Here is a 25,848-nt window from a genome sequence, read left to right as displayed (position 1 = left end):
ACCCAAAGATGTTTATTGAAGCATTATTTGTTATTGCAAAAATTGGATTCATTATATATGAAAGACCATCAGTAAGAAATGATTTATTGTGCAGCCAGATTTCAGAATTCCTACTGTATGGAACAAATCATTTTAGTTCTACTTTTGGTTCAAGAATATTGTTAAACCACCCCATGGGTTAATAATAGTTACATTTGGGAAAAGCTACAAAGAAGGACAGGTAAAATCATCAGTGGGATTTCAGTCTTCTGAGTGAGGATCAATTGGACAAAGATCACAAGTAGCAGATATATAACTGAAGAACAGAAAGTTAAGAAGAGTAGAAATAAGACAAAGATAATCTGAAGTAACACTAGAACATTTTTACAGTTAAATTTGAAACCACCAAAGCTCAGCAGGCTGAGTTAGATTTAGGTCCAAAGGACAGCTTGCTAAGTTGAAGGGTAACTCCATGAGATTATCATGGAGTGACCACATTGTGCTGCTATCTGTGCCTGAGAGATTTTACTAGTTGGTTGAACAATTGTGAAATTACTTGCATTCCCCTGACTGATTGAATATTTAATTTCTTATCTGTTATGATTGTGGAAATGTTGCCTTAGTGGACCTTTCTAAGATCTGGAACTTAGGCTATAGAAAACCATTTAATAGCAGGATAGACTCTGGTCTTCTGAGTGCCTTGATTAAGTAAACAATGTAATCTTGTTTATTCCAAGTAGTATTGGGAAATTCAGTTGTATAATGCTTTTAAAGCATCTTGAGCCACTTAAAAGGAGGTAGCATTTTAAATACAAGGGGTCTTCCAAAAGTTCATGGAAAATGTATACTATGGAAAAGCTCTGCATGAACTTCAAACACTTTTTGCAACAAAATAAACTAAACTTCTGCTTTTCTGTGAACTTATTAAAGTCCTCTCACATAACATCCCATTCATAATAACTCAGATAGATGCTTGATCCATGATCTCTTCCTAGGTACCCCCCAAAATAGGCTTACTGGTTAAATCAATAAATAAGTAACTAAGTAAAAACGGGCATAATAGTGTACCTTTGTACTACTGTGTATTGTGATTTCACTTTTAGTACTGGCTTTTCTGTCAATTTTTTAAAAATTAATTACTTATCATAATTTAGGACATGCATACCAAGAATTTATCCCCATTATGATACATTATTTAATGTTTGAGTGGATTCAGGAAGTAGCAAAACAACAGTTAAAAGGTACATAATTTAGAGTCTTTTATTATTCCAGACATTACTGGAAATGTAAAATGACTGTTTTTTACCTCACTATTAAAATCAGTTCTTAGTCTATTCAGCTTTCTTCTGTTGCACTAAATATTGGGCTTTTATATCACTGTTTTCGGTAAGGATCGTAAGCATTGACATTTTGGGTTTATTCCACATCCACTGTTTTGAGACATTTCACAATTTATTTCATATTTAGTAACTGTCAGGAGGCCAATCATGTAACTTGAAAGAGTGCATTCACAGGAGAAAACTCACAACTGTAGATATTAGCTGTTACCTCTTCAAAGCTCTTTTCAAACTGGTGTCTGGTAGTGGTAAACAAAACTCAGGAAGTAGGTGTTGTTAATTTCAAGGAGGGAAACAATTTTGTAGCTTCAGTTCATGGTTTAAGTTCACCTATCCTTTGAGATGGGCAGTTTTATTCCCATTTTAGAGTTGATAAAACTGAAACTCAGGCATTTTGAGTATTATGAGAACCCAGAATAAAGCTTTATTTGTCATAGTTGAGTTTAGCTTGACATTGAAGCATATGGTTTTCTCCCTCTACCTCTGTGTAACACTGAGAGGATGAATATAACAGTAGAGAGGGGTTAGCATTTAAGTTACTCTAGTCAGTCTTGGCCTTAAATTTTTGCTTGCTTTTGTCATCTGAAGCCAAAAGTAATGTCATGTTTGGTTAGGTTTTTCCGTTGTTATTTTATATGTTACTCTTGGAAAAAGAAGAAAAAACTTAGGGAGATGATTTATAATCTGTTTTTGAAATTCTTCAAGTTGTCTTAATCAACAAATAATACACTGAGGTACTCAAAAATATGTGTATGCGTTTGAATTCTGGAACTTAAGATACTTCCTAAGAGCCTACAAACCTCTCAGGCTACAGAATATGCATGGTTTCATTTTTTGAAACTGTATATTTTTCACATTGTTCATTGTAAAAATAAACATAGGAGATCCTGTGACCAATTTTTGAACTGTTTTAATGGCACATTTTCCACCTTTGACTAGTATGAATTATTTTCCCCACAAGATGAAATTATTTGACTTCCCTTAAATGCATCGTTTGCATTTCAAAAGGACTTAACAGGTTCTCCTGAATATTTTCTGGAGTAGCTGGAGTGCAGACACTGATTTGCTTGCTTCTGAGAAAGCCTAGAACTATTTTTTTTTGAAACTTGACCTATTGTTGGTGGGTGGTTACACTTGGCTTGGCTGTAATCTCGCACAAAATGCCTGTTAGGTGGTTGGGAAGCTATCAAGGAAGAACTGAAATAAATACCTAAAAATAATTAATTTTATTACACTTAAAGGAGATTTAATACACTCTCCTGCTTAACATAAATCTTTAATAAACTAGAGACTGACCACATTTTTTTTCATTTTGTTGTCTTAACTGGTTGACACAAAAGTTCAAAGTTTGAAATTCATTCTTTATGGCTTTCTGCTTCAGTAGATAAAGAAAGGTGGTGGGTTTTTTGTGTGTGTGTGTGTGTGTGCAGCTAACATAATAGTTTTTGCAGTGCCTGTGGCACCCACCCTTGATAGGATCTATTTGATGTCAGCATCTCCAAGTTTAGGTTCCAGTAGTATTTCAGAAAATCCAAAATTCAGATGATAATAAACACACATTCAACTACTTTATGGAAAATCACATGCATACAAGAAATTCCACATATGAGGGAACAGGCTGCTAAGTGTTCCTAAACCAAACATGCTGTGTAATCAGCCCTGGACAAAGACGCGAATTACCAGCTGCCCAGGAACATGCCCTCCCAATTTTAACCATCTTCAGTGGTCACTATTTACTTGGGCCCTAGCAGCAAATATTATTTTTCCTTATTTTTGTACTTTATGGAATAAAACACTCAATTCCCTTTGTGTCTGCATTTTCAAGTTAATCCAGAAAATCATCCATATCTTTGTGTCATGTGTGCTTGTTATACTCACAAAATTAGAAAGACCAGTAGACACTAGAAATATCTGGGAAGTTAAGGAAGTTAAAAATGATTTTAACAAGAAGGAAAGATCATTTCAGTGCAACTAAAGGCCCCTCGAGCATTTATGGTGACAAGCCACTCAGCACCTGTTGTGGATTTTCCTGTTGGATAGTTTTTGATGTTCTTTAGGTAATTGAACAATATGGCTTCCACCAACAAAGGCATTTGAAATTATGTAATTCATGGCCTCTTTTGCCATTCCTTTAATCAGAAGGAGGGCAGAGGCAAAGAACTATCTGTTTGACCTCAAGTTTTCAGAAGATTTGAGTGTTAAGATTCTAATCTTTTCAACAGTGCTTCTTAATACCTTCTCTGAGCTTACAAGTGACCCACTTTTCAATGAGGCCCTACCCAATTTTTACTTTTGTTCTAATTTTAAAAAGGTTTTATCAAGGGCTTTATAATACCATAGACTCATAGTTTTCTGGCTGTTCAGTATATATTTGGGTACAGTTGACCATTTTTATGTTTGTGTAGCTTTTTTCAAGACCTGAGAGTTTGCCATGAGGGATGCAAAGTGCTCATACTTTGGGAAGATCTGTCCAGAAGCTTTTTCTCTCTGATTATAATGGTGGTTTGGCAGGTCTAGATTGTTGGTGGAGGATTCCGCATAATGATGAAAACTAAGGAATCCAGTTCCATGGGTAATTGCCCACCTAGGATTTGTTTGCTTCAAGACAACTCTAATTTACTTTTATTCTTACACGTGTGGACTTTATTTTACTGTATTTAAAAAAGATGGTGTGTTTCTGTGGCCTCAGTTTTTTGAACTTGCTCTTGCCCCAACATTGTTTTTCTACCATAAAAGTAATGGTTTACACATAGTGATTGTGTTTTTGGCACTGAATTTTTTTTACACTTCTATCTTTGTTAGACAAATAACTAAGAACATTTGGGGATAATATTAAAGCCATTTATTTAATTTATGAATTGATTTACATTTCAGTGCCTTGTAAATGGAATGGAGTTGAATCCATGATGTGGTCTATGACCTTTCTCTTTCTTTGAGGCCATCTTGATGGATCTTTGTTTTAAAAGGAGGTAGTGGTATATTTAAATGTAGATAATAATGAATTATTATGCAGATTTCTTTTAAGGTATCAAGATGGAAAGTAAATGGATTTTGGAACTTAGGCTACTTTTTTTAGTACTGGTTTTGCATATATATTAGGTATTGACAGGATTCTGATTCCTTATTTTCCCGCATTTTGGTTATTTGTAATTAAACTACTTGTATACATATCTCTGATGTGTAACAGGAATACAACAACTTTGGTTAGTGAGCCAGGGTATAAATTGAGGCCTGTCAGCCTCCACAGCTTTCTTACACTTTTTCTTTTTCAGATATTACTCATCTGTTCATATTGTCAAATTTAGATATTTTAGATACCTTACTACCTGAAACTTATTTTTGTATATGGTGTGAGTAAGGGGTCTCATTCTATTTTTTTCCCTTCAGATATTTTATACATACCTTATGTGTACACAGTAACACATTTGTCAAATAAAATTTTTATTTTTCTGAACTGAATATAACACCTAGTACAACATTTCTGTAGATTTTGGATTTCTTTCTTTTATTTAAGTTATACCGATTCAGTAGTTTAGAGATGCAGTGAGGTATCATGCTCAATAATGGAGACTGTAGAGCAAGTGATTTGTGTTGGATCCCTGGCTCGATAACACCTGTTGTTGAGTGAACTTGAACACTATTTGGATGTTTCAGCCCCTCAATATGCTCAGCTATGAAACAGGAATAATAAATAGCATCTATCACAGAGGTTGTTATGAAGAGTAAATGATTATGTGCATATATATGCTTATGTTTATACATATAATCTAAAATATACATGTATATAGATATAATCATGTTCATTATACATGCATATTGGGAGCAATATTATAGATCTATAAAGATTTGGGGACCAACACATTACCCTTATTTTATACAAACACAATCAGGAGTTGCATAATTATCTGAATAAGTTTGAGCAGTTGATGTGACAAGGCTTTATTCTTTGTTAAGTATTTTCACTGGTTAACTTGTAGCCCTCTATGGACTACCTAGTATTAGAATTCTTTAGACCACACTTGGTATTCTGGAAGTCTTGGAAGGACACATATTTATTTTAACAGTCCTCCCTCAATCCTAGAAGATATGGTCTAGGCTGACTATAATTAGAGAAGGATAAGAATGTATTCAGTTTCATTATACAGGTTATTTGTGGTGGAAATAACAGGTATTCAGAAACTGTTCTGGTGTCTTCCCTGAGATCTGTCTCTTGCTTCTATGGTTTAATTCTTTAGTGTCTGGGTGTGAACGTGTGTGTGTGTGTGTGTAGGCCAGACTGGAACCAGAGTTATTTAGTTCCCTGCATAATTGTAACATAATACTGAGGACCCAGTAGAGGAGAGGGTTGAGGAAAAAGTTATCATATTGGTTGATGCCAACACAGCATTTGTGAAAACAAAGAAAAGGTAGATTCACTGTTCTCATAGATGCTGATGATTTATTGAGAATTAGATGCGGGGAATGTTGCTTTTAACTTACTATTATTCTATGGTAATAATAGCTTATAATTTTTGAATAATTACTATGTGTCAGGCACTGTTCTAAGTACCTTGCATATATTAACTCATTTGTTCTCAAAAATTAATACCATTTTACAGATGAGAACATCAAAACATGGATAGGTTAACTAATATGCTCAAGCTTATTTTTTTAAATGATGGAGCTATAATTCAAATGTAAGCAGACTGATGTTAGAGGCTGTGTTCTTAGATTTCATACATATTTCAATTCAGGTAAAATATAAAGCAGATTGATGCCCATTTTTTCTAGTATATGTATGACGGTTACCTTTTTTAGAGCCCTTTTTAAATAAAAATGTATTACATGTAGAGCAGTACATAAAGCATAAGGATATACTTCAAAGATTGCTAAATTGGATTAACAGCCAGAAGTTTAAGAAATAGAGTATTTCCAGTACCTTGGAAATATCCAGAGTACTTCTTCCATTCCCCAACTACCTGATTATTCCATTATTTATTTGTTCATTGCTTTGCTTTATAGCTTCATCATCTATGTGTATATTTGTTAAGTGCATATATGTACATATATCTATAGAGAGATGTGTTTTATATGTGCATATATATTATGCAGAGATGCATAATGCATCCTGCACATGTGTGGATACCATGTATTTTTCTGTGATTTGCTGTTTCTACTTAGCATTATGTCTATAATATTCATTCCGTTGAGTTGTGCAGCTGTAATTGGTTCATTTTCAGTGCTGTTGAGCATTGTATGCTATGAAAATGACACAGTTTCCTTGGTTTATAGATGATGGACTTGGTTGTGTGGTTTCAGACTTTTGCTGTGATCAGCATCGCTTTACATGCCACGTGGCCGTAAATACCAGGGATGCTGTGCTGTAGGGCTGGATTTTCCCAGAGTTTAGTGTGTATGAGAATCACCAGAAAACCTGTTAATGTGGAGCTCTGACTGTATCACCTGAACTTTCTGATTCAGTAATTTGTAGTGGAGCCTGCAAGATTTGCATGTCCAGTAATCTCCCGGGGACATAATGCCATTCTTCTCTGAGGTATGGGCCAAGGAGTAGAACTGATGGGTTGCAAGCTGTGTGCATGTTCATCATTACTAGCTAATGCAAGAATGTTTGCCAGGCTGGTCCACCAGCACTGTGTGCATATTTTTCACCCATCATTTTATGATACTTAATCAAACTTCAAAGTTTTTAAAGTGTTATGTACTGTGTAGTATCTCTTTTTGGTTTAAATTTGAAATCTCCTGGTTATGAATGACTTTGAGAATGTTTTCATGTGTATTTTGGCCTTTTATAATTTGAAATGTCTGCATGAACACTAGCCTGTTGGTTCAAGTCCACAACTTGTCTATAACTTACCCTTTGCCCAACATTTTCCTGCATGGCTCTGTGAAGTTGTGTTTCCAAGGATTGAGGACCTTTCTGAAAACTGACTGCTGTGATTGAATGTAGTATTTACTGAGTGCTTACCATGTATCAAGCCAAGCATTTTTCCTGCATTTTCTCGAGTGATCCTCTTATCGGTCCACTATGGTAGGCAGGCAGGCATTATTGTCATTATCTGCCTTATGTATATCTGAACATGGCTTTACTTAAACTATTCACACAAAGTCATACTGTTAGGAGATGCCAGACAGGAGTTTTGATGATGTTTTGTCTTCTTGTTAACAACTCTGCTGGTTCCTTGAAAGTGTGCAAAAGAATGGACCCAGTGGGTATAAGATAACTCTGTTCTGGGCTTTGAAGGGTTGCAGCCTGAAGGAGGATCTGACTTTGGAATCAAGACTTAAAGGTTGTCAGAGAGTTTTCAGGGAGAAAACTTTGGCCTTAGGAATGGGAAGATGTAACTGATTGAGGCAGGATAGGCTGGCCTGGAAGCAGATGATTTCTGTCACTGCTCACAGAGCTCCTTGATGATGGCTTACAGAAATATAAATGTCTGGGCCGGCGCCACAGCTCACTAGGCTGATCCTCCGCCTGTGGCGCTGGCACCCTGGGTTCTAGTCCCGGTAGAGGCACCGGATTCTGTCCATGTTGCACCTCTTCCATTCCAGCTCTCTGCTGTGGCCCAGGAAGGCAGTGGAGGATGGTCCAAGTGCTTGGGCCCTGCACCCGCATGGGAGACCAGGAGGAAGCACCTGGCTCCTGGTTTCAGATCGGTGCAGTGCACCAGCCTCAGTGCACCATTTGGGGAGTAAACCAATAGAAGGAAGACCTTTCTCTCTGTCTCTCTCTCTCACTGTCTATAACTCTCTCTCTCTCTCTCTCTCTCTCTCTCACTGTCTAACTCTGCCTGTCAAAAAAAAATATATATAAATGTCTGTTGTGTGATTGGTAGTTCTTTCTGTTAGTAGTCCTATTTGTCCTGACCTTATACCAGCTTGACCTAGAACTGTACTCAGTAATAAAGGCATACCTATAGCTTTCTGTTCACAGCACTTGGTTCCTCCAAGTGCTTACGGAGTCTTGATTGTTTACTCTCAGGCCCTCAGCATTGAGCCATTCTGATAGGCTTGTGGACCTGTTGGCGGTATGTATAGCAATGCTATTTGACCTGATTTCTTCCTGATCTTTAAGCTTTTGCTTTGAAATGTTGCTATTATCATGACATTGTTGACAATTTGATTGTCTATGAATAGATCTAAAAACTAGTACTTCTTATGCATCTAAGTTCTTTAGAAATAAGACAAAAAGTCAGCAGATAAAGAACAAAATACATCCTTTGTAACTGATAAAGACCAAGTTGGAATCTGTCTTAAATGCATCATGTCACAGAATTAGTTGTCCCTTCCTTCCTGCTTTGACAGTGCTAGGATGAGGGCCAGCCTTCAGAACTATATGAATCACCATATTAACAGTACTGACCCTGGCTGGCTTAGACTGGCTTCTGACAGAGATGAGCTAAAGAAGTGACTGGACTCTGTGCTCAGTTTTTTCATTCAGACTTGCCAGAAATGTTGACAGAGATCAAGTGTAGGATAGCTCTCACTCCATGTAAGTAGAGAATAAAGATTCTACTTTCAAGAGACCCAGATTTTGTTATTTTGTTTTTATTTATTTATTTATTTTAAAGACTTCATTTATTTAAGAGGCAGAGTTATAGCCAGAGACAAGGAGAGACAGAGAGGGAGGTCTTCCATCCTCTGGTTCACTCCCCAAGTGGCTGCAAAGGCCGGAGCTGGGCCAATCCAAAGCTGGGAGTCTGGAGCTTCTTCTGGGTCTCCCACATGGCTGCAAGCAGTTGGACCATCTTCAGCTGATTTTGCAGCCCATAGCAGAGTGCTGGACTGGAAGAGGAGCAGCCAGGGCATGAACTGGTGCCACAGCTTCGGCCCCAGCTCCTAATTTTAGATTAACCATCGAGTTTGTGTTCTTAACCAGTATGTGTGTGCTCAATCAGAAGTGTGCTCAACCCATCAGAGAGAGATGCGTGTCTATTGGACTGTCTTGTTCCCAGCTTCATGTTCTATAAATCTGTAGTTTGATGTTTTAGAGTCCCAAACCTAATGGAGCATGGTGATGATCACAGCAATGGTCAAACAGCCTACAGACTTAGGAAGCAAACCAGCACTACCCCTTAGAAAGGTTATCTTGGGCCAAATATTTTCCCAAGCTTATCATTAGTGTTCCAGAGACCATCATAGAAAGCCCAGGATAGCTGAGGGGAGTAGGCCAAGGGTTCTTGGGATGCTTGTCAGTCTTAGCCTCTTGTCTATAATCCATGACCTTTGAGCTGAGTGCAGAGTTCAGAGTGAGAAAGGGAAATTCAAAGATGTGGAACATGCTGGCTGAGAAAGAAAGGTACTCCCAAAAGATAGGGCCCATTGGACGTTTCTGAACCTTGTATTTTGGTGGCAGTATCTCAAACGGCAACTTTCTGCAAGGAAACCCATTGTGTAGGGTGGATTCCCCCAACCCCAGATAGTGAATATGAAGTGCAAATTTAAAATACCAGTGGGAGCCTCTTCCAGTTGAGTTTTGTTTAGCAACCAACACATTCAAATATCCTTTTCCTTTGAGCCCCTTGCATCTGATAGTCCAGTGCTGTCACCAGGTGAGCTTGGCCTGGTAGACACCGTCTTGGAAGCAGGTGTTTCAGTCTTCTGCCCCACTGGCTTTCTGTGCCACTTGCTGTGGAATTGCCTTGGCCCATCTGCAAGGGGAGATGTCTCCTTCCTTTGTAAAACAAAAACAACAACAAAAACAAAACCATCCAGAGCACTTGGTAGCTGCTGGCCCTTGGGCCTGTGACCCTCGAGCCTGACCTTGGAGCAGTGAAGATCCAAAATGTGCCTTCCTTGCCCCCTGAATACAGTAGAATTTGAGGGAGCCAATCCTTTGCTGCTCGCACAGACTTGTCACTAATAATTTAAAGTGAGATCCTTGCTAGGGCGCTTGAACTTGTCATTTAAAAATAGCAAATGTTCTGCCCACTAGTCTTTGGGCAGTAGATGTTGAAATAATCCTCTTTTTCTGTTCCACGGCTGCCTCTGCTCATTTAGGCTGGAGCCTACAGGCATGTCTGAAAGTCCTGAGTTGCCTCAGACCCTTGCCAAAACCAGGCTACAGCAGCTGTTGACCAGAGTGTTTACCGTTTGGCCAAGGTCGCTGTGATTCCTGTCGCATTTCTCACACCTCTGACCTGTGACCTTTCCTGAAGTCTGCTGGTTTTGCTCTAGGCCCCACCTCTGCAAACAGCCGCTGTCCTAGAGAATAAACCCCACTAAGTTGTGGTCATGCATCAAGATCAAAATACCCGCTATGGTTCAGGAATTAAAGCCTCTTGATGTTTTGATGTTAAAAGCCACCTGCCTAACCATAAAACCTAGCCACACTGCACCATCACGACTGCAAACCAAGTTAGAAAATGTGCAGCGCTCAACTAAAACACTTGTTTTCCCTTGCCAGAAGTCCCAGTCTCTCCAGGGCTATTGTTCTTTATATTAGAATTCTTTCTTATTTCTCAGGGTTCCCAGACAGTTTACCAAGTGTCAGTCTTCAGAGGTTCCAATATGTAGGACCTCTCCTCTTTACCTCAGTTCTGAACAAAATCAGAAGAATATACAGACAGGAAAGGGAAGTATCACCATGGTTCCGGTAAGTACTGGGGTGGAGAGTGTGGTCTTCATCTACAGGTTAGGTCCCCTTGCTAAATTTGAATCTCAGAATTCCACAGATGCCCCCTCCTGTCCTCCGCAGTGTTGGCAGGGACCTACAAACTCCCAGCATGAAAAATGAGATCACATTTGTTTTCTGTGGTCCTGTAACTCCTAGGTGAGAGGAGTAGGAGACAGGTTGGGCACCAGCTGCCCTGATTTTTTCAGATGCAGCCTTTGGGTAAGTTCAGTCCACCGCTCACTTTACTAAAGCATCAATGCACAAGATTTTGAGTGTCAATACTCTTACACCCTGAAAAAATATTGAATATTCCAGTGAGCTTTCATAATGTGGATAACATCCACTAACGTTGACCATGGAAAATTAAACTAACAGAATTGCATGATATTTATTTATTCATTTAAAATATTAAATCTATTTTATGTGTGATGTAAACATCATTTTTTTTAATGAAAAAACACTGTGTTTTCTAAAACAGGGAAGAGTAGTGTCATGCTTCTACATTTTGCATTGTCTTTCACATCTGGCTTAATAAAAAGGCAGCTGGTTTCTCATACATGCTTCTGCATTTTCTCTGATAAGGTATCACATGTCATATAGACCCTGGAAATCGCCGCTTCTCATTTGTGAGAGAATGAGTGTAAAAAGGCAAATAATATATTACAAAATAAGTTTTACCTTTGCAGGTCCCCCAATAGTATCTTGGGGATCTCTAGTGGTCCACTCCTGGACCTGGCTTTGAGAACCACCATTCAGAGTGTGACTGACCAGTACAGTGGGAAGATTTGGGACTGTTAAAATTAGCAGAATTCCTTTCACCTGGACAGAAGGGTAACAGGGAATAAACATTCCCCCTCTAAAGGCTACATAGTGAACCTATCCAAATGCCAGGCTCAGACCTTGAGTTGACACCAGAACTGACCATATTCTCTGTGCAGTCTCTTGGTGAACATGCAGGCCTTGCAGGTTTACTCTTTTATTGCTTGTTCTATTAGAACAGCACTGGCCAGGGCGCTGCTTCCGGAGCAAGTTCAGGAATGGCTTTGAACTCTGATGTTGCTGACAGTGCCCTCCTTTTACTGCAGTACGCTTCTGGAAGCTGTGCCACAAATGTTATTTTCTCACAAGAATAATGTTACTACTGTGATGCGTTTATCTTATCAAGGACTCAGAATTAGGTAAATCAGCACTAAGGCCAGCTATGCTAATTAGATCAGTGTTACAAGGACTGTAAATATCTATAACTGCTTTTAAATAGGGAAACCACATTCCAGGTTTTATGAAACAGGTCTAGTTGTAAATGAATACAAGAGACTCCAGAGTCTGGAAGCTATAGAGACATTATTATAGTCTGTAGTTAGTCTCTCATCGGTATCTGCTCTGAAAATTAGTATAGCATCCATGATATCAATTTACTCATCATTTTACATGTGTACTTTCAGAAGAGTTTTGGTGAAGAGGGGAAACTTTGATTTGGATGACTTGAAAAACAGGATGTTTAAGAAAGTTATTCTTTCCAATTTTTTCCCATAGTAAACACAAAAATCATAATTAATTTATCAGCATGTATCCTATCACACACAAGCAAGAATCATATTTTAGGAAAAATTATTGAAAACAGTAAGAATTTTCACATGGTCTCAATTCATATAGGACAGTTTCCAGCCTTCAGCTAGGTAGGTGTTGTGTGTCAATGAATGTGAATGCTTCTTGCTGGCTTTTTTGGTGATTGAGCAATGGTTAATGGTGATCACCAAGGCCATTTGCTGCTAGTTTGTACATCCATCCCTAAGTTGGCTAGCAAAATTCCTTTGGACACTTCTCAGTTTGCTTTCTTACTGCAGAATGGCACTACAAATAGTATCTACCTCACAGGATTGTTGAGAAGCTGTAAGAAATTATGTACAGAAAGCATTATAGCACACTTCCTGACACATGGTGAGTGCTCAAAAGGTATTGACAGTCATTGCTACTCTGTGTATCTTGTTGAATGAATTCTCAAGTTGATTATAAATGCAGTCTAATGCCAAGTAATGTATAATTTAATGACATTTTGAGTTTATATATTAGTATGTTGCAGTCTGTGGTGAGTTTAATGATTGATAAGGCAGAATCAATGTAAATCAGGATTGACCCCCCCCCCTTCTGGAATTGTCTTAGACACTTCTAGAACTTTTAATGGAAGTTCAATTGCAAAGCTGCCTGAGCCACTGTTTAATGTTAGTATTGTACTTTCACCAGCCAGCTCAGTCTATGGATGTATTGTTGTACCCATTATGTTTTTTTTTTTTTAAGATTTTATTTGTTTACCTGAAAGAGTTACAGAGAGACAGAGGCAGAGGCAGAGAGAGAGAGAGAGTTAGTCTTCCATCTGCTGGTTCACTCCCTAGGTGGCTGCAATGGCTAGAGCTGTGCCATTCTGAAGCTAGGAGCCAGGAGCTTCTGCTGGGTCTCCCATGTGGGTGCAGGGGCCCAAGGACCTGGGCCATCTTCTCCTACTTTCCCAGGCCACAACAGAGAGCTGGATCCAAAGTGGAGCAGCCAGAACTTGAACTAGTGCCCATTTGGGATGCCCGCAATGCAGGCGGTAGCTTTACCTGTCGTGCCATAGTGCTGGCCCCAGACCCAGTACACATCCAGTATACATGGTGGTGAGCTCCCATGTTTTGAGACTCTACTCAAAGAAATATGGATGCCAAGGAAGCCTCCTCCCACTTTGGCTGAGTAGGCCTGGGATTCCAACCATCAACATGGATGTCACTTGACATATGTTTGTATATTGTCCTAAGCTTATGCAGATTCAGCTTCTGGGAAGACGATATTCTAACTCATATTTTGAATGCTGGATTCAGATTTTTGTTCACAAGTTGTATTGTGGTGCTCTTTTGGTTGAGAATTCGATTTCCAGTGTTGTCAGGTTGCTGTGCCAGCATCAGTGCTATTATTTGTTCTGTTTGTCCTGCCTTGATTAAAATGAATGAGAATCGGAAAAACAAAAGTGTTGATTCTAGAGATATTCATATAACACTAGAGATAATAATACATTTGGAGCAAAGATGGAAATCACTGGGTGGTCAAAGAAAGCAAGTATGTAGCCTTGGTCAGATATTTTTCTCACCTAAGCTGGTCTAGAGTACATCTTAAAGACAAGAAAGTGTTAAGAAACCCATGCTGAATGCAATGCTGCATGCTCCCTCCAGAGTGGTACATGACAAAACATGAAGTTATCCAGGGTTAAACCTCTGCAACATTGCAAGTGTATTTCCAGGGATGTACAGTTCAGCTTGTCATCAATGACATTACTGACATAGAAAATCTTTAAAGAGTGGCAGTCACTCTTGAATAATCTTCTTAACATAGCCTCCAACATCAAGGATAGATCCCTGCAAAATGTGGAGAATGGCAAGTATAATTGTATGGTGATAAATTGGATTAAAAAATAAAAAAAAATAGTCATGTAGAATCTATCTTGAACAGCCCCATTATTCTATTGCTGTGTACCTCACTAACCACTTTTAATAGTGTCTGCACTAATTGTCTGGGTTCTGTTATAGCATTTGGAAGAACAAGCCATGTAATGAAAGTACTACCTTTGTTGTCCTCTCTATCTACAACCATCTTCTGCTCCTTAACCCACAAACCGCATACTAGGAAAGAAAGGAATTCTACTTGGGTTTCTTTTGTCTGTATTTGTAAATGAATTTTTTCTTGATTTCTTTACAGTAATTATACTACAAAAAATTTATAAAAAATATTTCTCAGGGGAGTGGCCTAGCTGTTAAGACAAACTCACTCCATATTGAAGTACCTGGGTTCAGTTCCCAGTTCTGACTCCTGGCACTAGATTACTGCTAATGCAGACCCTGGGGTGCATCAGGTGATGGCTCAAGTTACTTGGTCCCTGCCATTTATGTGGCAGACAGGGTTTGAGTCCCCAGCTCCTGCCTTGTTTCAGGGTCCCTTTTTGTGAGTATTTGGGGATGAACCAGTGCAATGAGGGAGGGTTCTTTCTCTGTTTCTCTCACCCTCTCCTTTTCCCTCTCTCTCCCTCCATGTCTTCCTCCTTCTCCTTTCCTCCCTCTTTGCCTCTCTCTCTCAAATAAATACATAAATTCTATAAAAATATTTCTCAGCTACTCACAGAACAAAGAGATAAAATTTTCTGCAACAAAAACAATAGCAAAATAACAACTCTGTTGTCTGATGGTCAATCAGGCATTATTTTTAAGCACTGCATACTGTTTATATGTGTTCTTACTTTTAGCTGTGATATGACAGAAGGAGCTGAGGCACCGATGAGGCTGTGTAGCTTGTCAAGGTCACATAGCTACTATGGGATGTAGGCTGGATTTAAACCTAAGCAGGTTTGCCACAGTATTCAGTCTTAACTACTGCACACATTACTGCCTTTATTTCCATAAAGAATAGGGGAAGCAAACATATTATGAGGTTGTTTCAGCCTCACTGACTGCATTTAATAATTACTGTACAGTCATCAAATTGTTATTAGATGATGATGATGATCATAGAATAGCTGATAGGGAAAAGGGGAGAGAGAGAGGCCTTGGGAGGAAAACATCCTGTTGGTTACATTTAAGAGTTTATGATAATCAACATTGTCTAGGTTTTGCCATCTGTCTAGAAAAGGTAATGTTGCCAGCAGGTTTGGGTTGCTTGCAGATGTGAACTTTTTAGCCAATAATCACCAATGATCTGGATCAGGAAGAAGATAGAGAGGTGAGGCAATTGAGGAGTCAGACTATTGTGGCTCCACATGAAATATTTGAGAGCTTGGATTTAGGAGTGATTTGGAAGAAATTTTAAAACAGATCCAGTGATCAAACATGATAATAAAAAAAAATAGTGACAGAGGCTGGTGCTGTGACATAGTAGACTAAGCCTGTGGCTCCAACATCCCATGTGGGCTCTGGTCTGTGTCCCAGCTGCTCCTATTCAGATTCAGCTCTCTGCTATGGCCTGTGAAGGCTATAGAAGATGGCACCAGTGCTTGGGCCCCTGTACCCACATGGGGGACCCAGAAAAACCTAGTTCCTGGCTCCTAGCTCTGGATGTTGCAGCCATTTGGGGAGTGAACCAGCAAATGGAAGACCTTTTTCTCTGTCTCTGCCTCTCTATCTGTAACTCTACCTCTCAAATAAATAAATAAAACCTTTTTTAAAAAATAGTGATAACAGGAACCTGAGAGAGGAATAGACTCGTGGCTTTGATGCTCACTGTATTGAGACTATGGAAAGATTTCAACAAGAACAAAAACAACATTGCTGCAAGTTCAAAACCAGAATAGAGAGACTAATACGAACAGGAAGGAGGACTCCTCAACTCCTATTACACTTCTGTCCTTTTTAGACAAGGAGGTCGATCTTTAGCCTGGGAAGAGTAGAGCAAATACTTGTAAGAGGAAATTGAAACTCAAGATAGGTGATCTGATTGTGTAAGAGCATGGAGCGGCACTAAATGAGTTCAGGTCCTCTGACCAGCATGAATTTCATCCTGATGGATGGAGAGAACTTACTGACTGCTTGTCATCTTTGAGGAATTGTGGAGAAGAGAATTATTAATGCATTCTCAGGAATGTGGCAGTGTCTCTATGAAAAGCAAATAAAAACAAAAACAAGAAGGTGTAGTTATCAAACAAAAGACAGCATGAAATTGTTAAGAACAGAAGAATAATTGTTTCTGAATTCCTTTTTGTTGTTGATAATCTATTAGAATTGAAGATAAGAGCCTAGAGTAGGCAGGGGTGTGATATATCGCATTTGGAAAGGTTTCTGGAGGTGGATTTATGGGCTGGACATGTGGCCACCAAATGTGGCATAGGCACCTGTTAAAGATACAGATTTGTCTGTCATGACTCTGGAGATTCTGTTGTAGTGAGTCTTGGTTTGGAACCGGTTTGGGTTGCGGCTATTTTAAACAAATGCCCATGGTTGCTTGCCACGTTGAGCATGTTTGGGAACTACTGGTCTGTTTGAATGATAGACATACCAAGTGTTGGATTCGTTGTCCTCATAGTGTTAATATTACTATAACTAATAGCTAATGTGTACATAGAATGACCATGTGCCAGACACTATTCCAAGTCCTTCGAATGCATTAAGCCATTTAATGCTTACCTCTGTCCTATGAAAAGGTGCTGCTTTTATTATGCCCATTGTACAGATGGAGCAACTGTGACTTGCTTGAGGTCTCACAGATAGTAGTGTGGGCTGAGCTTGAATCCTAGGCATTCTGGAGTGTTGGAAGTCCATGCTCCAACTGCCCTCTCAGGAGCATGGCTCATAGCCTGGGGTTGGTGGGAAAGGCCATGTCTGACCACATGGCATGCCTTGCCTGTATGTAACATTTGAGTAGCATCTTTATGAAGATCCTGGGATGATACATTTTCTTGGTACTTACATTGGAAGAAACAACTGAAACCAGCTGGAATTATTAATTTATTGACACCAGTTTTGGAGGCTTAAATGCAAATTTCTTCCTGTAAAGAGCACATTAGGAGCAAAGACCCTGGCTAAGGACGCCATGACTTTCCTGTTTTCCTGGTAGAAAAGATCAGAGTTGTTTTGGTGGACGACAAGCCCCACATCAATCAACAGGGGCTTTGTTCTGCCGCACCTTACGCCTGGGATGCCCTTTTCGACTTCCTCCTCTTTCTCTTGGCAAATTTTTAATCATCTTTAAAGTCAAATCTTAAATGTCACTTCAGCAATGGAGTCCCCTCTTTGACTTCCACAAGCCAATTCATCATCCCCTTCTTTCTGCTGCTTTAGCACTTTGTTTCTGATGTTAGAATTTTGCGATTATTCTTCCTAGTGTGTTACACCCCTGTTCACAGTCACCCAGCTGGAAACAGAGGAGGACATCATTTCCTCCTCCCTCCCTCCCACTGGGTGTCCCTGCCTTCACTAAGCCCTATCGATTTTAATTGTCTGCATATTGATAAAATCTGCCCCTTCTTGGTTCCTGCAGCTTCTACCCTGATTCCAGCCTGTGTCCTGACTTGTCTCCCAGCTGTAACTTGCCACGCTCCCCTCCAGCCTCCCCCCGCCCCGCCACCTACTTCCCATTAAGCAATTAGATAATTCTCTCTCAAATATAATCCGCCTGTGCTTTTCTGTCTCTCTGCAGCCAAAAGGATAACCTCAAGCCCTAACCACCTATGATCGAACCCTGTCCAACTCTGCAGCTCAACTTTTTAACTCCTTGCCTTGCTTCTTGGACTCCAATGACACTGAACTCATTGTAATTCCTCAGACACTGTGCTGTTTCTTGCCAGCCTTGTTTTAGCTAAAGCAGTGGCCGCCAGGGAGGGCTTCCCTGCCGTCCTCACTGCCTTGGTACTCCAGGGTTGTGTCTGGAAGACCCCCATACTCCCTGCCTGGGGCTTTCTTCTTGCATATCTCTACCTCTCGCAATAAGCTAGAGCTGCTTATGGACAGGAGCTGCGTCTCGTTCTCTATCCAGCAGCAAATAGGCACTAAGTACACGTTTCTTGAAAGAAGTGGGATTATTTGTGCTTGGAAAGACTAAAAGGAGTTAGAATCCTGCCTCTTCCTCTTCCTGGATGGGAGGCGTTGGATATTTTCTTGCTCTTCTTTGAAAGAACCTATTTGCTCATTTGTAAAATGAGGATAATTTTGCCCCTTTCTGGGGACTATTGTGAAAATTAAGTGGGATAGCAATGTTGTACAAAACTTACACCATTCCTGGGACCCTGATGCCTGCTTTTGTGTGATCAATGATGTGTTTCACATTTTTAAATGCATAGTTGCTTTTAAAAACATCAGTAGGCAGCTATTTGGCATCGTGGTTAAGTTGCCATTTGGGATGCTCACATCCTATATCACAGTGTCTGGTTTGAGTTTTGGCTCCTCTGCTTATGATCCAACTTACTGTTAATGTGCATCCTTGGATGCAGCAGGTGATGGCGCAAGTGCTTGGGTTCCTGCCACCCACATAGGAAAGCTGGATGGAGTTCTCAACTCCTGACTTCATCCTGGCCCAGATCTGGATGTTAGGCATTTGGGGAGTGAACCAGTGGATGGAAGAGCTCTCTTTCTTTGTCTCTCTCTTTTCCTCTTTCTGCATTTCAAAAAGAAAAAAAAAATGATACTTTCAACCCTATCCTCCATCCCTCCTCCTTCTTATTTTTTAAAAAATTTTACAATGACATACTTTCAGTTTATTTTATAATCACAAGCTTAACCCTCCACCAATTAAAGAATTCAACTAATAAGTAAAAAAACCATTATGCTTAAAATGTATATATGAATTTTGTTCACCTTATATGAATAAAATTTAATAAAAAAGAAAATAAATAAGTCACAATAAATATAGCAATTGAATAATTTTTTGATCCTTGGCAACTAAATAAAATTCAGGATGTCTGTAAATAAAGTTTTCTGAAAATGAACATAGCTAGTCTCATTTGTTTTTTTGCATTATAACAGAGCTGAGTGGCTTCAGCAGAGGTTTCTGTGGCTTGTAAAGACTAAAGTATTTACTGTCTGGCCCTTTACAGAAAAATCTTGGCAACTGCTGCCCTACTCAAATATAGGAAGATGCATGCTATTCACAACCTCCTCATTTACCCACAGTGAACTTTGGGAGGAAACAGTTCCTCTTTCTCATATTCAAACCTCTAGAGCTTCATCCTGGGTTTTGACATTCTGTTAAAGAAGGGTGTTCCCACAAGAATGTAAGGGATTGTTCAAGGAGATAGTGAGCATCCCATTGTTATAGGTGCTAAAAATAGGTGGGCATACCTATTTTGTGGATTGCTATAGAGTAGAATTTCTTAACCTTGCCTCTGTTGACATTTTGCAGTGAGTACTTCTTGGTGGTAGATTCTGTCCTCTGCTTGGTTGGTATAATGGTTACTAACCTGTGTGGCCCTTACCCACTAGAAGCTAGTAGCACGTCCATCTCCAATCTGTGACAGCTCAAAATGTGTCCAGATATTGCAAATGGAGGACGAAATGGCTCCTAATTGAGAACCGCTGTTGTAGAACGTTCTAACTTTAGCTGTGGATTAGACTGCTGGACTTTCTGTGTCCTCAAAGCTGTTACTATCAGAGGTTTTGAAGTGGAGGTCAGCTTCCCTGGGTGGACCAACTCAGTGGTTTTCTGCACCCCCAACCTAGTACCAGCCCCAGCCTTGTAGGGTGGCTGGAAGAATTAAATTCAATTAATTTATTAGCACAGTGCTTGGCATAAAGGAAGCCAGCATTGTCTCCAGTTTAGAGATTGTATTGATTTGATGTTTCCTGTTTTTTAAACAGGCCAATTTTGTTATTTTAGACTGCAAAAGAGGGAAAATTAGTCACAAATTTGTATGAGAAATACATATTTTAGTAATTTCCATTTTTAAGAGAACACAGTATAGATTATTAACAGCATATTATTTTGTGGATCCATTTTTTGTCTTGGAAGAATTTAGAAAATTTTTCTGTTGAAAATGAAAATAGAAATTGCAAAATAATGCATCATCTCCTAGCCAGTGTTTGTTAGATACATATGCTTTATAAACATAGTTTCAGCAATGTTCATAGTTTCAGCAACGCTTACAACCAGCGTAGGCAGGTAGGATGCCCTTTCATAGCACAAAGGGGTTAAGTAAAGGGTAGGTAGCACATCGAGGACAGAAGTACCTTTTCTGAAATATGCTGGAGATTGAACATCAGAAGTGAAAATTCACTTATTTCTGGTGGCCCGTCTGTGGCCTCGAAGTACCATACGTGTGGGCTTGGACCAGGTGCCTGTTGCTGCTGACTCCCTGACCCATAGGGCAGATCCACTGGACAGCAAATCACTAGTCACGGAATTGAAGAAAAGCTTCCTGTTTTCCTCTGGTCTTTAGAGTTTATTGATCTCTGGGTACTTTCCCGTAAAACTGCAAGCTGACCTAAGCTGAATGCCTAGGTAGAAATGTGACCACTCTGTGCTGTGTGCTTCTGTTGTTTGATGCCTCCCCCGAACTCTGCCATGCCCTGCTTCCCTGGGCCAAGGACTCTGTTGGAGACCTGGACCAGAGTGGAAGAGGCAGACCCCAAACAGGGCAGTGGGACATGGTTTATAACACATTTGACTGTTTCATATGGCAAACTAGGGAGTTGCATTTATTTGTTTTTGTTAGCTAAAGGAAAAACTTTCCCATAATGAATGCCTGCTCTATGCCAGATGGGTCTAGGTGCCCAGGTGATTACAGGTGTCAAGTAGCACAGTAGCACCCAGCATCCCAAACTTGACAGGTGTTAGAAGCTTCTCCTCAGCGTGTTTTTAGTATTTTCTATTTTTTTCTTTATTATGATGTGTATGGAACAAAAGAAGAGGTAGGGGGATAATAAAATTTGTACTCATATTCCTAAGCAAACATTCACATTTTGACTTGTTTGCTACAGATTGTTTTTGAAAGAAATTGAATTATCACAGAAAAATCAGTCACCTGTGTAATACTTCCGGAGACTTATTTTCCTCTTCCCTAGGGTAACCAATACCCTAATTTTAGTGTTTACCAGGCCAGGTACATTTTTCTATTCTTACTGCATGTGTATGTGTCTCTTACATTATCTTTTGTGTGTAAATTTTATGTAAATGAAGCTATCAATCATGCTTTTGATGTATTTTGTACAATTCACACTGCTGTGTGCTTTGTTTTCAATCGGAAATTGGAATGTTACCCAAATGGGTTTTTGAATTTACTAAAAATGGTACTCATTGATAGGTTGATTTATAATTAAACTTCTCTGTCAATCTTATGTGAAACTTAACTTTTTTGTTTGTTTTGTTTAGTTGTTTGTTTCTGAGATGTAGCCTGTGGGTAACTATAATTCCACTTCTTCTACTGTAATTTTGTTGAGTCTTCTTTTTCTTGACCGTGTCAGTTTTGATTTGTCTGTTTTCCCATTGTTGGGCATTGCAGTGGTCTGTAGTTCTGCTGTTACAGCCCTGTTTTAGTGAACATTCCTGCCTGTGTCCATTGGAGATTCCTGAGAACATACCTACAATATACACTACAAGGGTACTTCAAAGCATTACTGGGAAAGTGGAATTAAAACTAAGCTTATTTTGGTGAAAACAGATTGAAATTCATACATAATTTTTTTAATAAAGTGGACTTTCCATGAACTCTTTGAAGGGCCCTCATCTATCTGCATTCAGCCTTGCTAGAATTTGCCAAATTATACCCTAAGGTGATGGTACCAGCTTCCATTCATAGCTATATAAGATGATTAGTTCCTTTATATTTCTCATTCCATAGAGTTTCATAGAGATTCCACTTTGATGGGTCTGAACTAGGATCTCATCGTTGGCACCTAATAATTTTTGAGATTTAATTCTATTATATTCATAAAGGTTAAATTTATTTTCTTCTGTATTTTTTCTGTTTTGAAAAGACAAGTTCAAATACTAGGTAGTCAGGATTTGAGGGACATTAGCATTTGTGTTTTTTTTAAAGCTTTTATTTAATGAATATAAATTTCCAAAGTACAGCTTATGGATTACAATGGCTTCCCCCTCCCATAACTTCCCTCCCACCCGCAACCCTCCCCTTTCCCACTCCCTCTCCCCTTCCATTCACATCAAGATTCATTTTCAATTCTCTTTGTATACAGAAGATCAGTTTAGTATGTATTAAGTAAAGATTTCAACAGTTTGCCCTCACATAGCAACACAAAGTGAAAAATACTGTTGGAGTACTAGTTATAGTATTAAATCACAATGTACAGCACATTAAGGACAGAGATCCTACGTGATTTTTTTTTTAAATTGATTAATTTTCTATGCAATTTCCAATTTAACACCAAGTTTTTTTTTTTCACTTTCAATTATCTTTATATACAGAAGATCGATTCAGTATATACTAAGTAAAGATTTCATCAGTTTGCACCCACACAGAAACACAAAGTGTAAAAATACTGTTTCAGTACTAGTTCTGGCATTACTTCACATTGGGCAACCCATTAAGGACAGATCCCACATGAGACGTAAGTACACAGTGACTCCTGATGTTGACTTAACAATTTGACACTCTTGTTTATGGCGTCAGTAATCTCCCTAGGCTCTAGTCATGAGTTGCCAGGGCTATGGAAGCCTTTTGAGTTCGCCGACTCTGATCTTATTTAAACAAGGTCATAGTCAAAGTGGAAGTTCTCTTCTCCCTTCAGAGAAAGGTACCTCCTTCTTTGATGGCCCTGTTCTTTCCACTGGGATATCACGCGCTGAGATCTTTCATTTAGGTCTTCTTCTTCTTCTTCTTCTTTTTTTTTTTTTCTCCAGAGTGTCATGCCTAAAATACTCTCATGGGCTCTTGAGCCAGATCTGAATGCCCTGAGGGCTGATTCTGAGGCCAGAGTGCTCTTTAGGACATCTGCCATTCTATGAGTCTGCTGTGTCTCCCACTTCCTATGTTGGATCGTTCTCTCCCTTTTTTATTCTATCAGTATTAACAGACACTAGTCTTGTTTGTGTGATCCCTTTGACTCTTAGAGCTATCAGTGTGATCAACTGTGAACTGAAATTGATCACTTGGACTAGTGAGATGGCATTGGTACATGCCACCTTGATGGGACTGTATTGGAATCCCCTGGCACATTTCCAACTCCATCATTTGGGGCAAGTCCGATTGAGCAGGGACATTAGCCTTTGCAAAGCTTCTCAGGCGTATTGAGGTAGTCCTCTAATGAGGAAGCTTCCTTGTGGACACCTGTTCTGAATCACAGCTCTTTCTCGGGTATCCATTGCTGATCTATTCCTGGTTATTCTCAGTGTATAGACAGCTCATAATGCTGAATGCTGTCCCTGTAGCTACTGAAATTTCTCCCTTGGGTGGCCTCAGGCTGTTCTTCCTCTTCTGTATGTAGTTGGATCCCCATCAGGGCAGGGTAGAGCTTCCCATTATTAATGTAAATCCTCCAGGAGTTCTGCTGTGGGCTAATCATCTTGTGATTGTGTCAGCAGGGCCGGAAGAAGTGAAAACTAACTGGGAGCTAAAGCATTGGGTATGGCTGAGTTTTAAGCACATTGGGCAATTAACTGTGCATGATGATACTGCAGGAAATGTCAGAAGACAATTATTTTCTAATCTTAATATTAAAAGAAACGATGTTATTTCTCTTACATTTTTTTTTTACATTTTTTTTAACTTTTATTTAATGAATATAAATTTCCAGTGTACAGCTTATGGATTACAATGGCTTCCCCCCCCCATAACTTCCCTCCCACCCGCAACCCTCCCCTCTCCCACTCCCTCTCCCTCTCCCCTTCCATTTGCATCAAGATTCATTTTCAATTCTCTTTATATACAGAAGATCAATTTAGTATAAAGATTTCAACAGTTTGCACCCACATAGAAACACAAAGTGAAACATCCTGTTTGAGTACTAGTTATAGCATTAAATCACAATGTACAGCACATTAAGGACAGAGATCCCACCTGAGGAGCAAGTGCACAGTGGCTCCTGTTGTTGACCCAACAAATTGACACTCTAGTTTATGGCGCCAGTAACCATCCTAGGCTGTCATCATGAATTGCCAAGGCTATGGAAGCCTTCCAAGTTTGCCGACTCTGATCATATTTAGACAAGGTCATAAAAGACAGAGTGAGGATAGTAACCAATGATCCTAAGAGTGGCATTTACCAGGTTTGAACAATTATACAGCATTAAGTGGGGAAGAGGACCATCAGTACACACAGGTTGGGAGTAGAGCCATTGGTGGTAGAGTAGAGGTTATGATTACAAAGGAATGAGGCCCAAGTGCACTAGACAGGGCCTAGAACAAAGGACAGAGTCATTATTAGAGGGAAGCCTTTCTTCTCTTACATTTTTAAAGTAACTTTTCCCTTCGAATTAGAGAAATGCATACTTTTCATTGTTTGATTTTACTTGGATAATACTATATATTCTGTAGTCGCTGTTGTGTATTTTTATCTTTTTTAATGCACAAGGTATATTGAACCACACTTCATAGATAATCAAATGAAAATATGAAAATCTGTATATTTGGTTGAATAAGTTTGTCATGAGCAGTTAAGAAAGTGGTGGTGATTGTGGAGCCTGAACAGGATTTGGCTGCTCAACAATTCCAGGCCCACTTGATAGGTCTTCAGTCACAGTGGCAATTATCATGGAAATGCTAGGTCCTTCCAAGGACCTGGAATGTGTATTATTTAGATTTTTCTGGACTGGACAAGTGGGATTTGTTTCTTCTACCGCAGTTATCAAAAAGATTAACCCTTTGCCCTCTACATTTTAATTGTAACCATTGGGAAACAAAGAGGTTGTTTGTACAAGAGAGTTGGAAAAATGAGGCTTTATGCCAAGTGGAATGTTTCTCAGTAGAAAGAGGCAGCAATCATTGCACACATTTTTTTTTTTTTCTTGTGTTGCAGGCGTCTGTAGAGGCTTCTGGTGAAATCGAATTATGCAAGACTGGATTTCCTGAAGATGTGTACAGTGCCGTCTTATCGAAGGATGTGCACGAAGGACAGCCTCTTCTCAATGGTACTGTCCCAAAGATACTTGTACATATAGCATCCATGCTCTTGAAACCCACAAGCTATTAAAAAGACTCTGGGTCAGCTTTCCTCATTAACAAGCATGAATTTTTTGCAGTCACTGATGAGACTGGAGGGACTATTTCAGATTACAGAAGAGCTCATGAATCTCTTATCTACATAATTGGAAGGCTCCTGGTCTCTTGAAAAATTTATATTTCTTCCTTTTTTAATTTATAGTAGGCAACTCTGCACAACTGATTTTTACTGTTTTTCTTCATACATTTTACTTAAATTGAAAACTAATGTGTGACATAATTTTCTTCTAGTAGTTTAAAAAATGGTTTATGGTAAACACCCACTTAGAATTTAGAATTAAAGAAAGGATTTTATTATAATGTGTT

General features: G+C 39.2%; 1 protein-coding gene across 1 annotated transcript in view; it reads left to right on the top strand.

Annotated features, from left to right (window-relative positions):
- The window catches only part of CDH2 (cadherin 2), a 241,746-nt gene that overhangs the window by 5,796 nt on the left and 210,102 nt on the right, over positions 1-25,848 (top strand). The window contains exon 2 of the mRNA XM_062201500.1: positions 25,340-25,451. Coding sequence (XP_062057484.1) covers positions 25,340-25,451 — 112 coding nt within the window. The remainder of the gene's footprint in view (positions 1-25,339; positions 25,452-25,848) is intronic.

Source organism: Lepus europaeus, chromosome 9 (assembly GCF_033115175.1).
Source record: "Lepus europaeus isolate LE1 chromosome 9, mLepTim1.pri, whole genome shotgun sequence".
NCBI lineage: Eukaryota > Metazoa > Chordata > Mammalia > Lagomorpha > Leporidae > Lepus > Lepus europaeus.
This window is presented reverse-complemented; position numbering and strand designations above follow the sequence as displayed.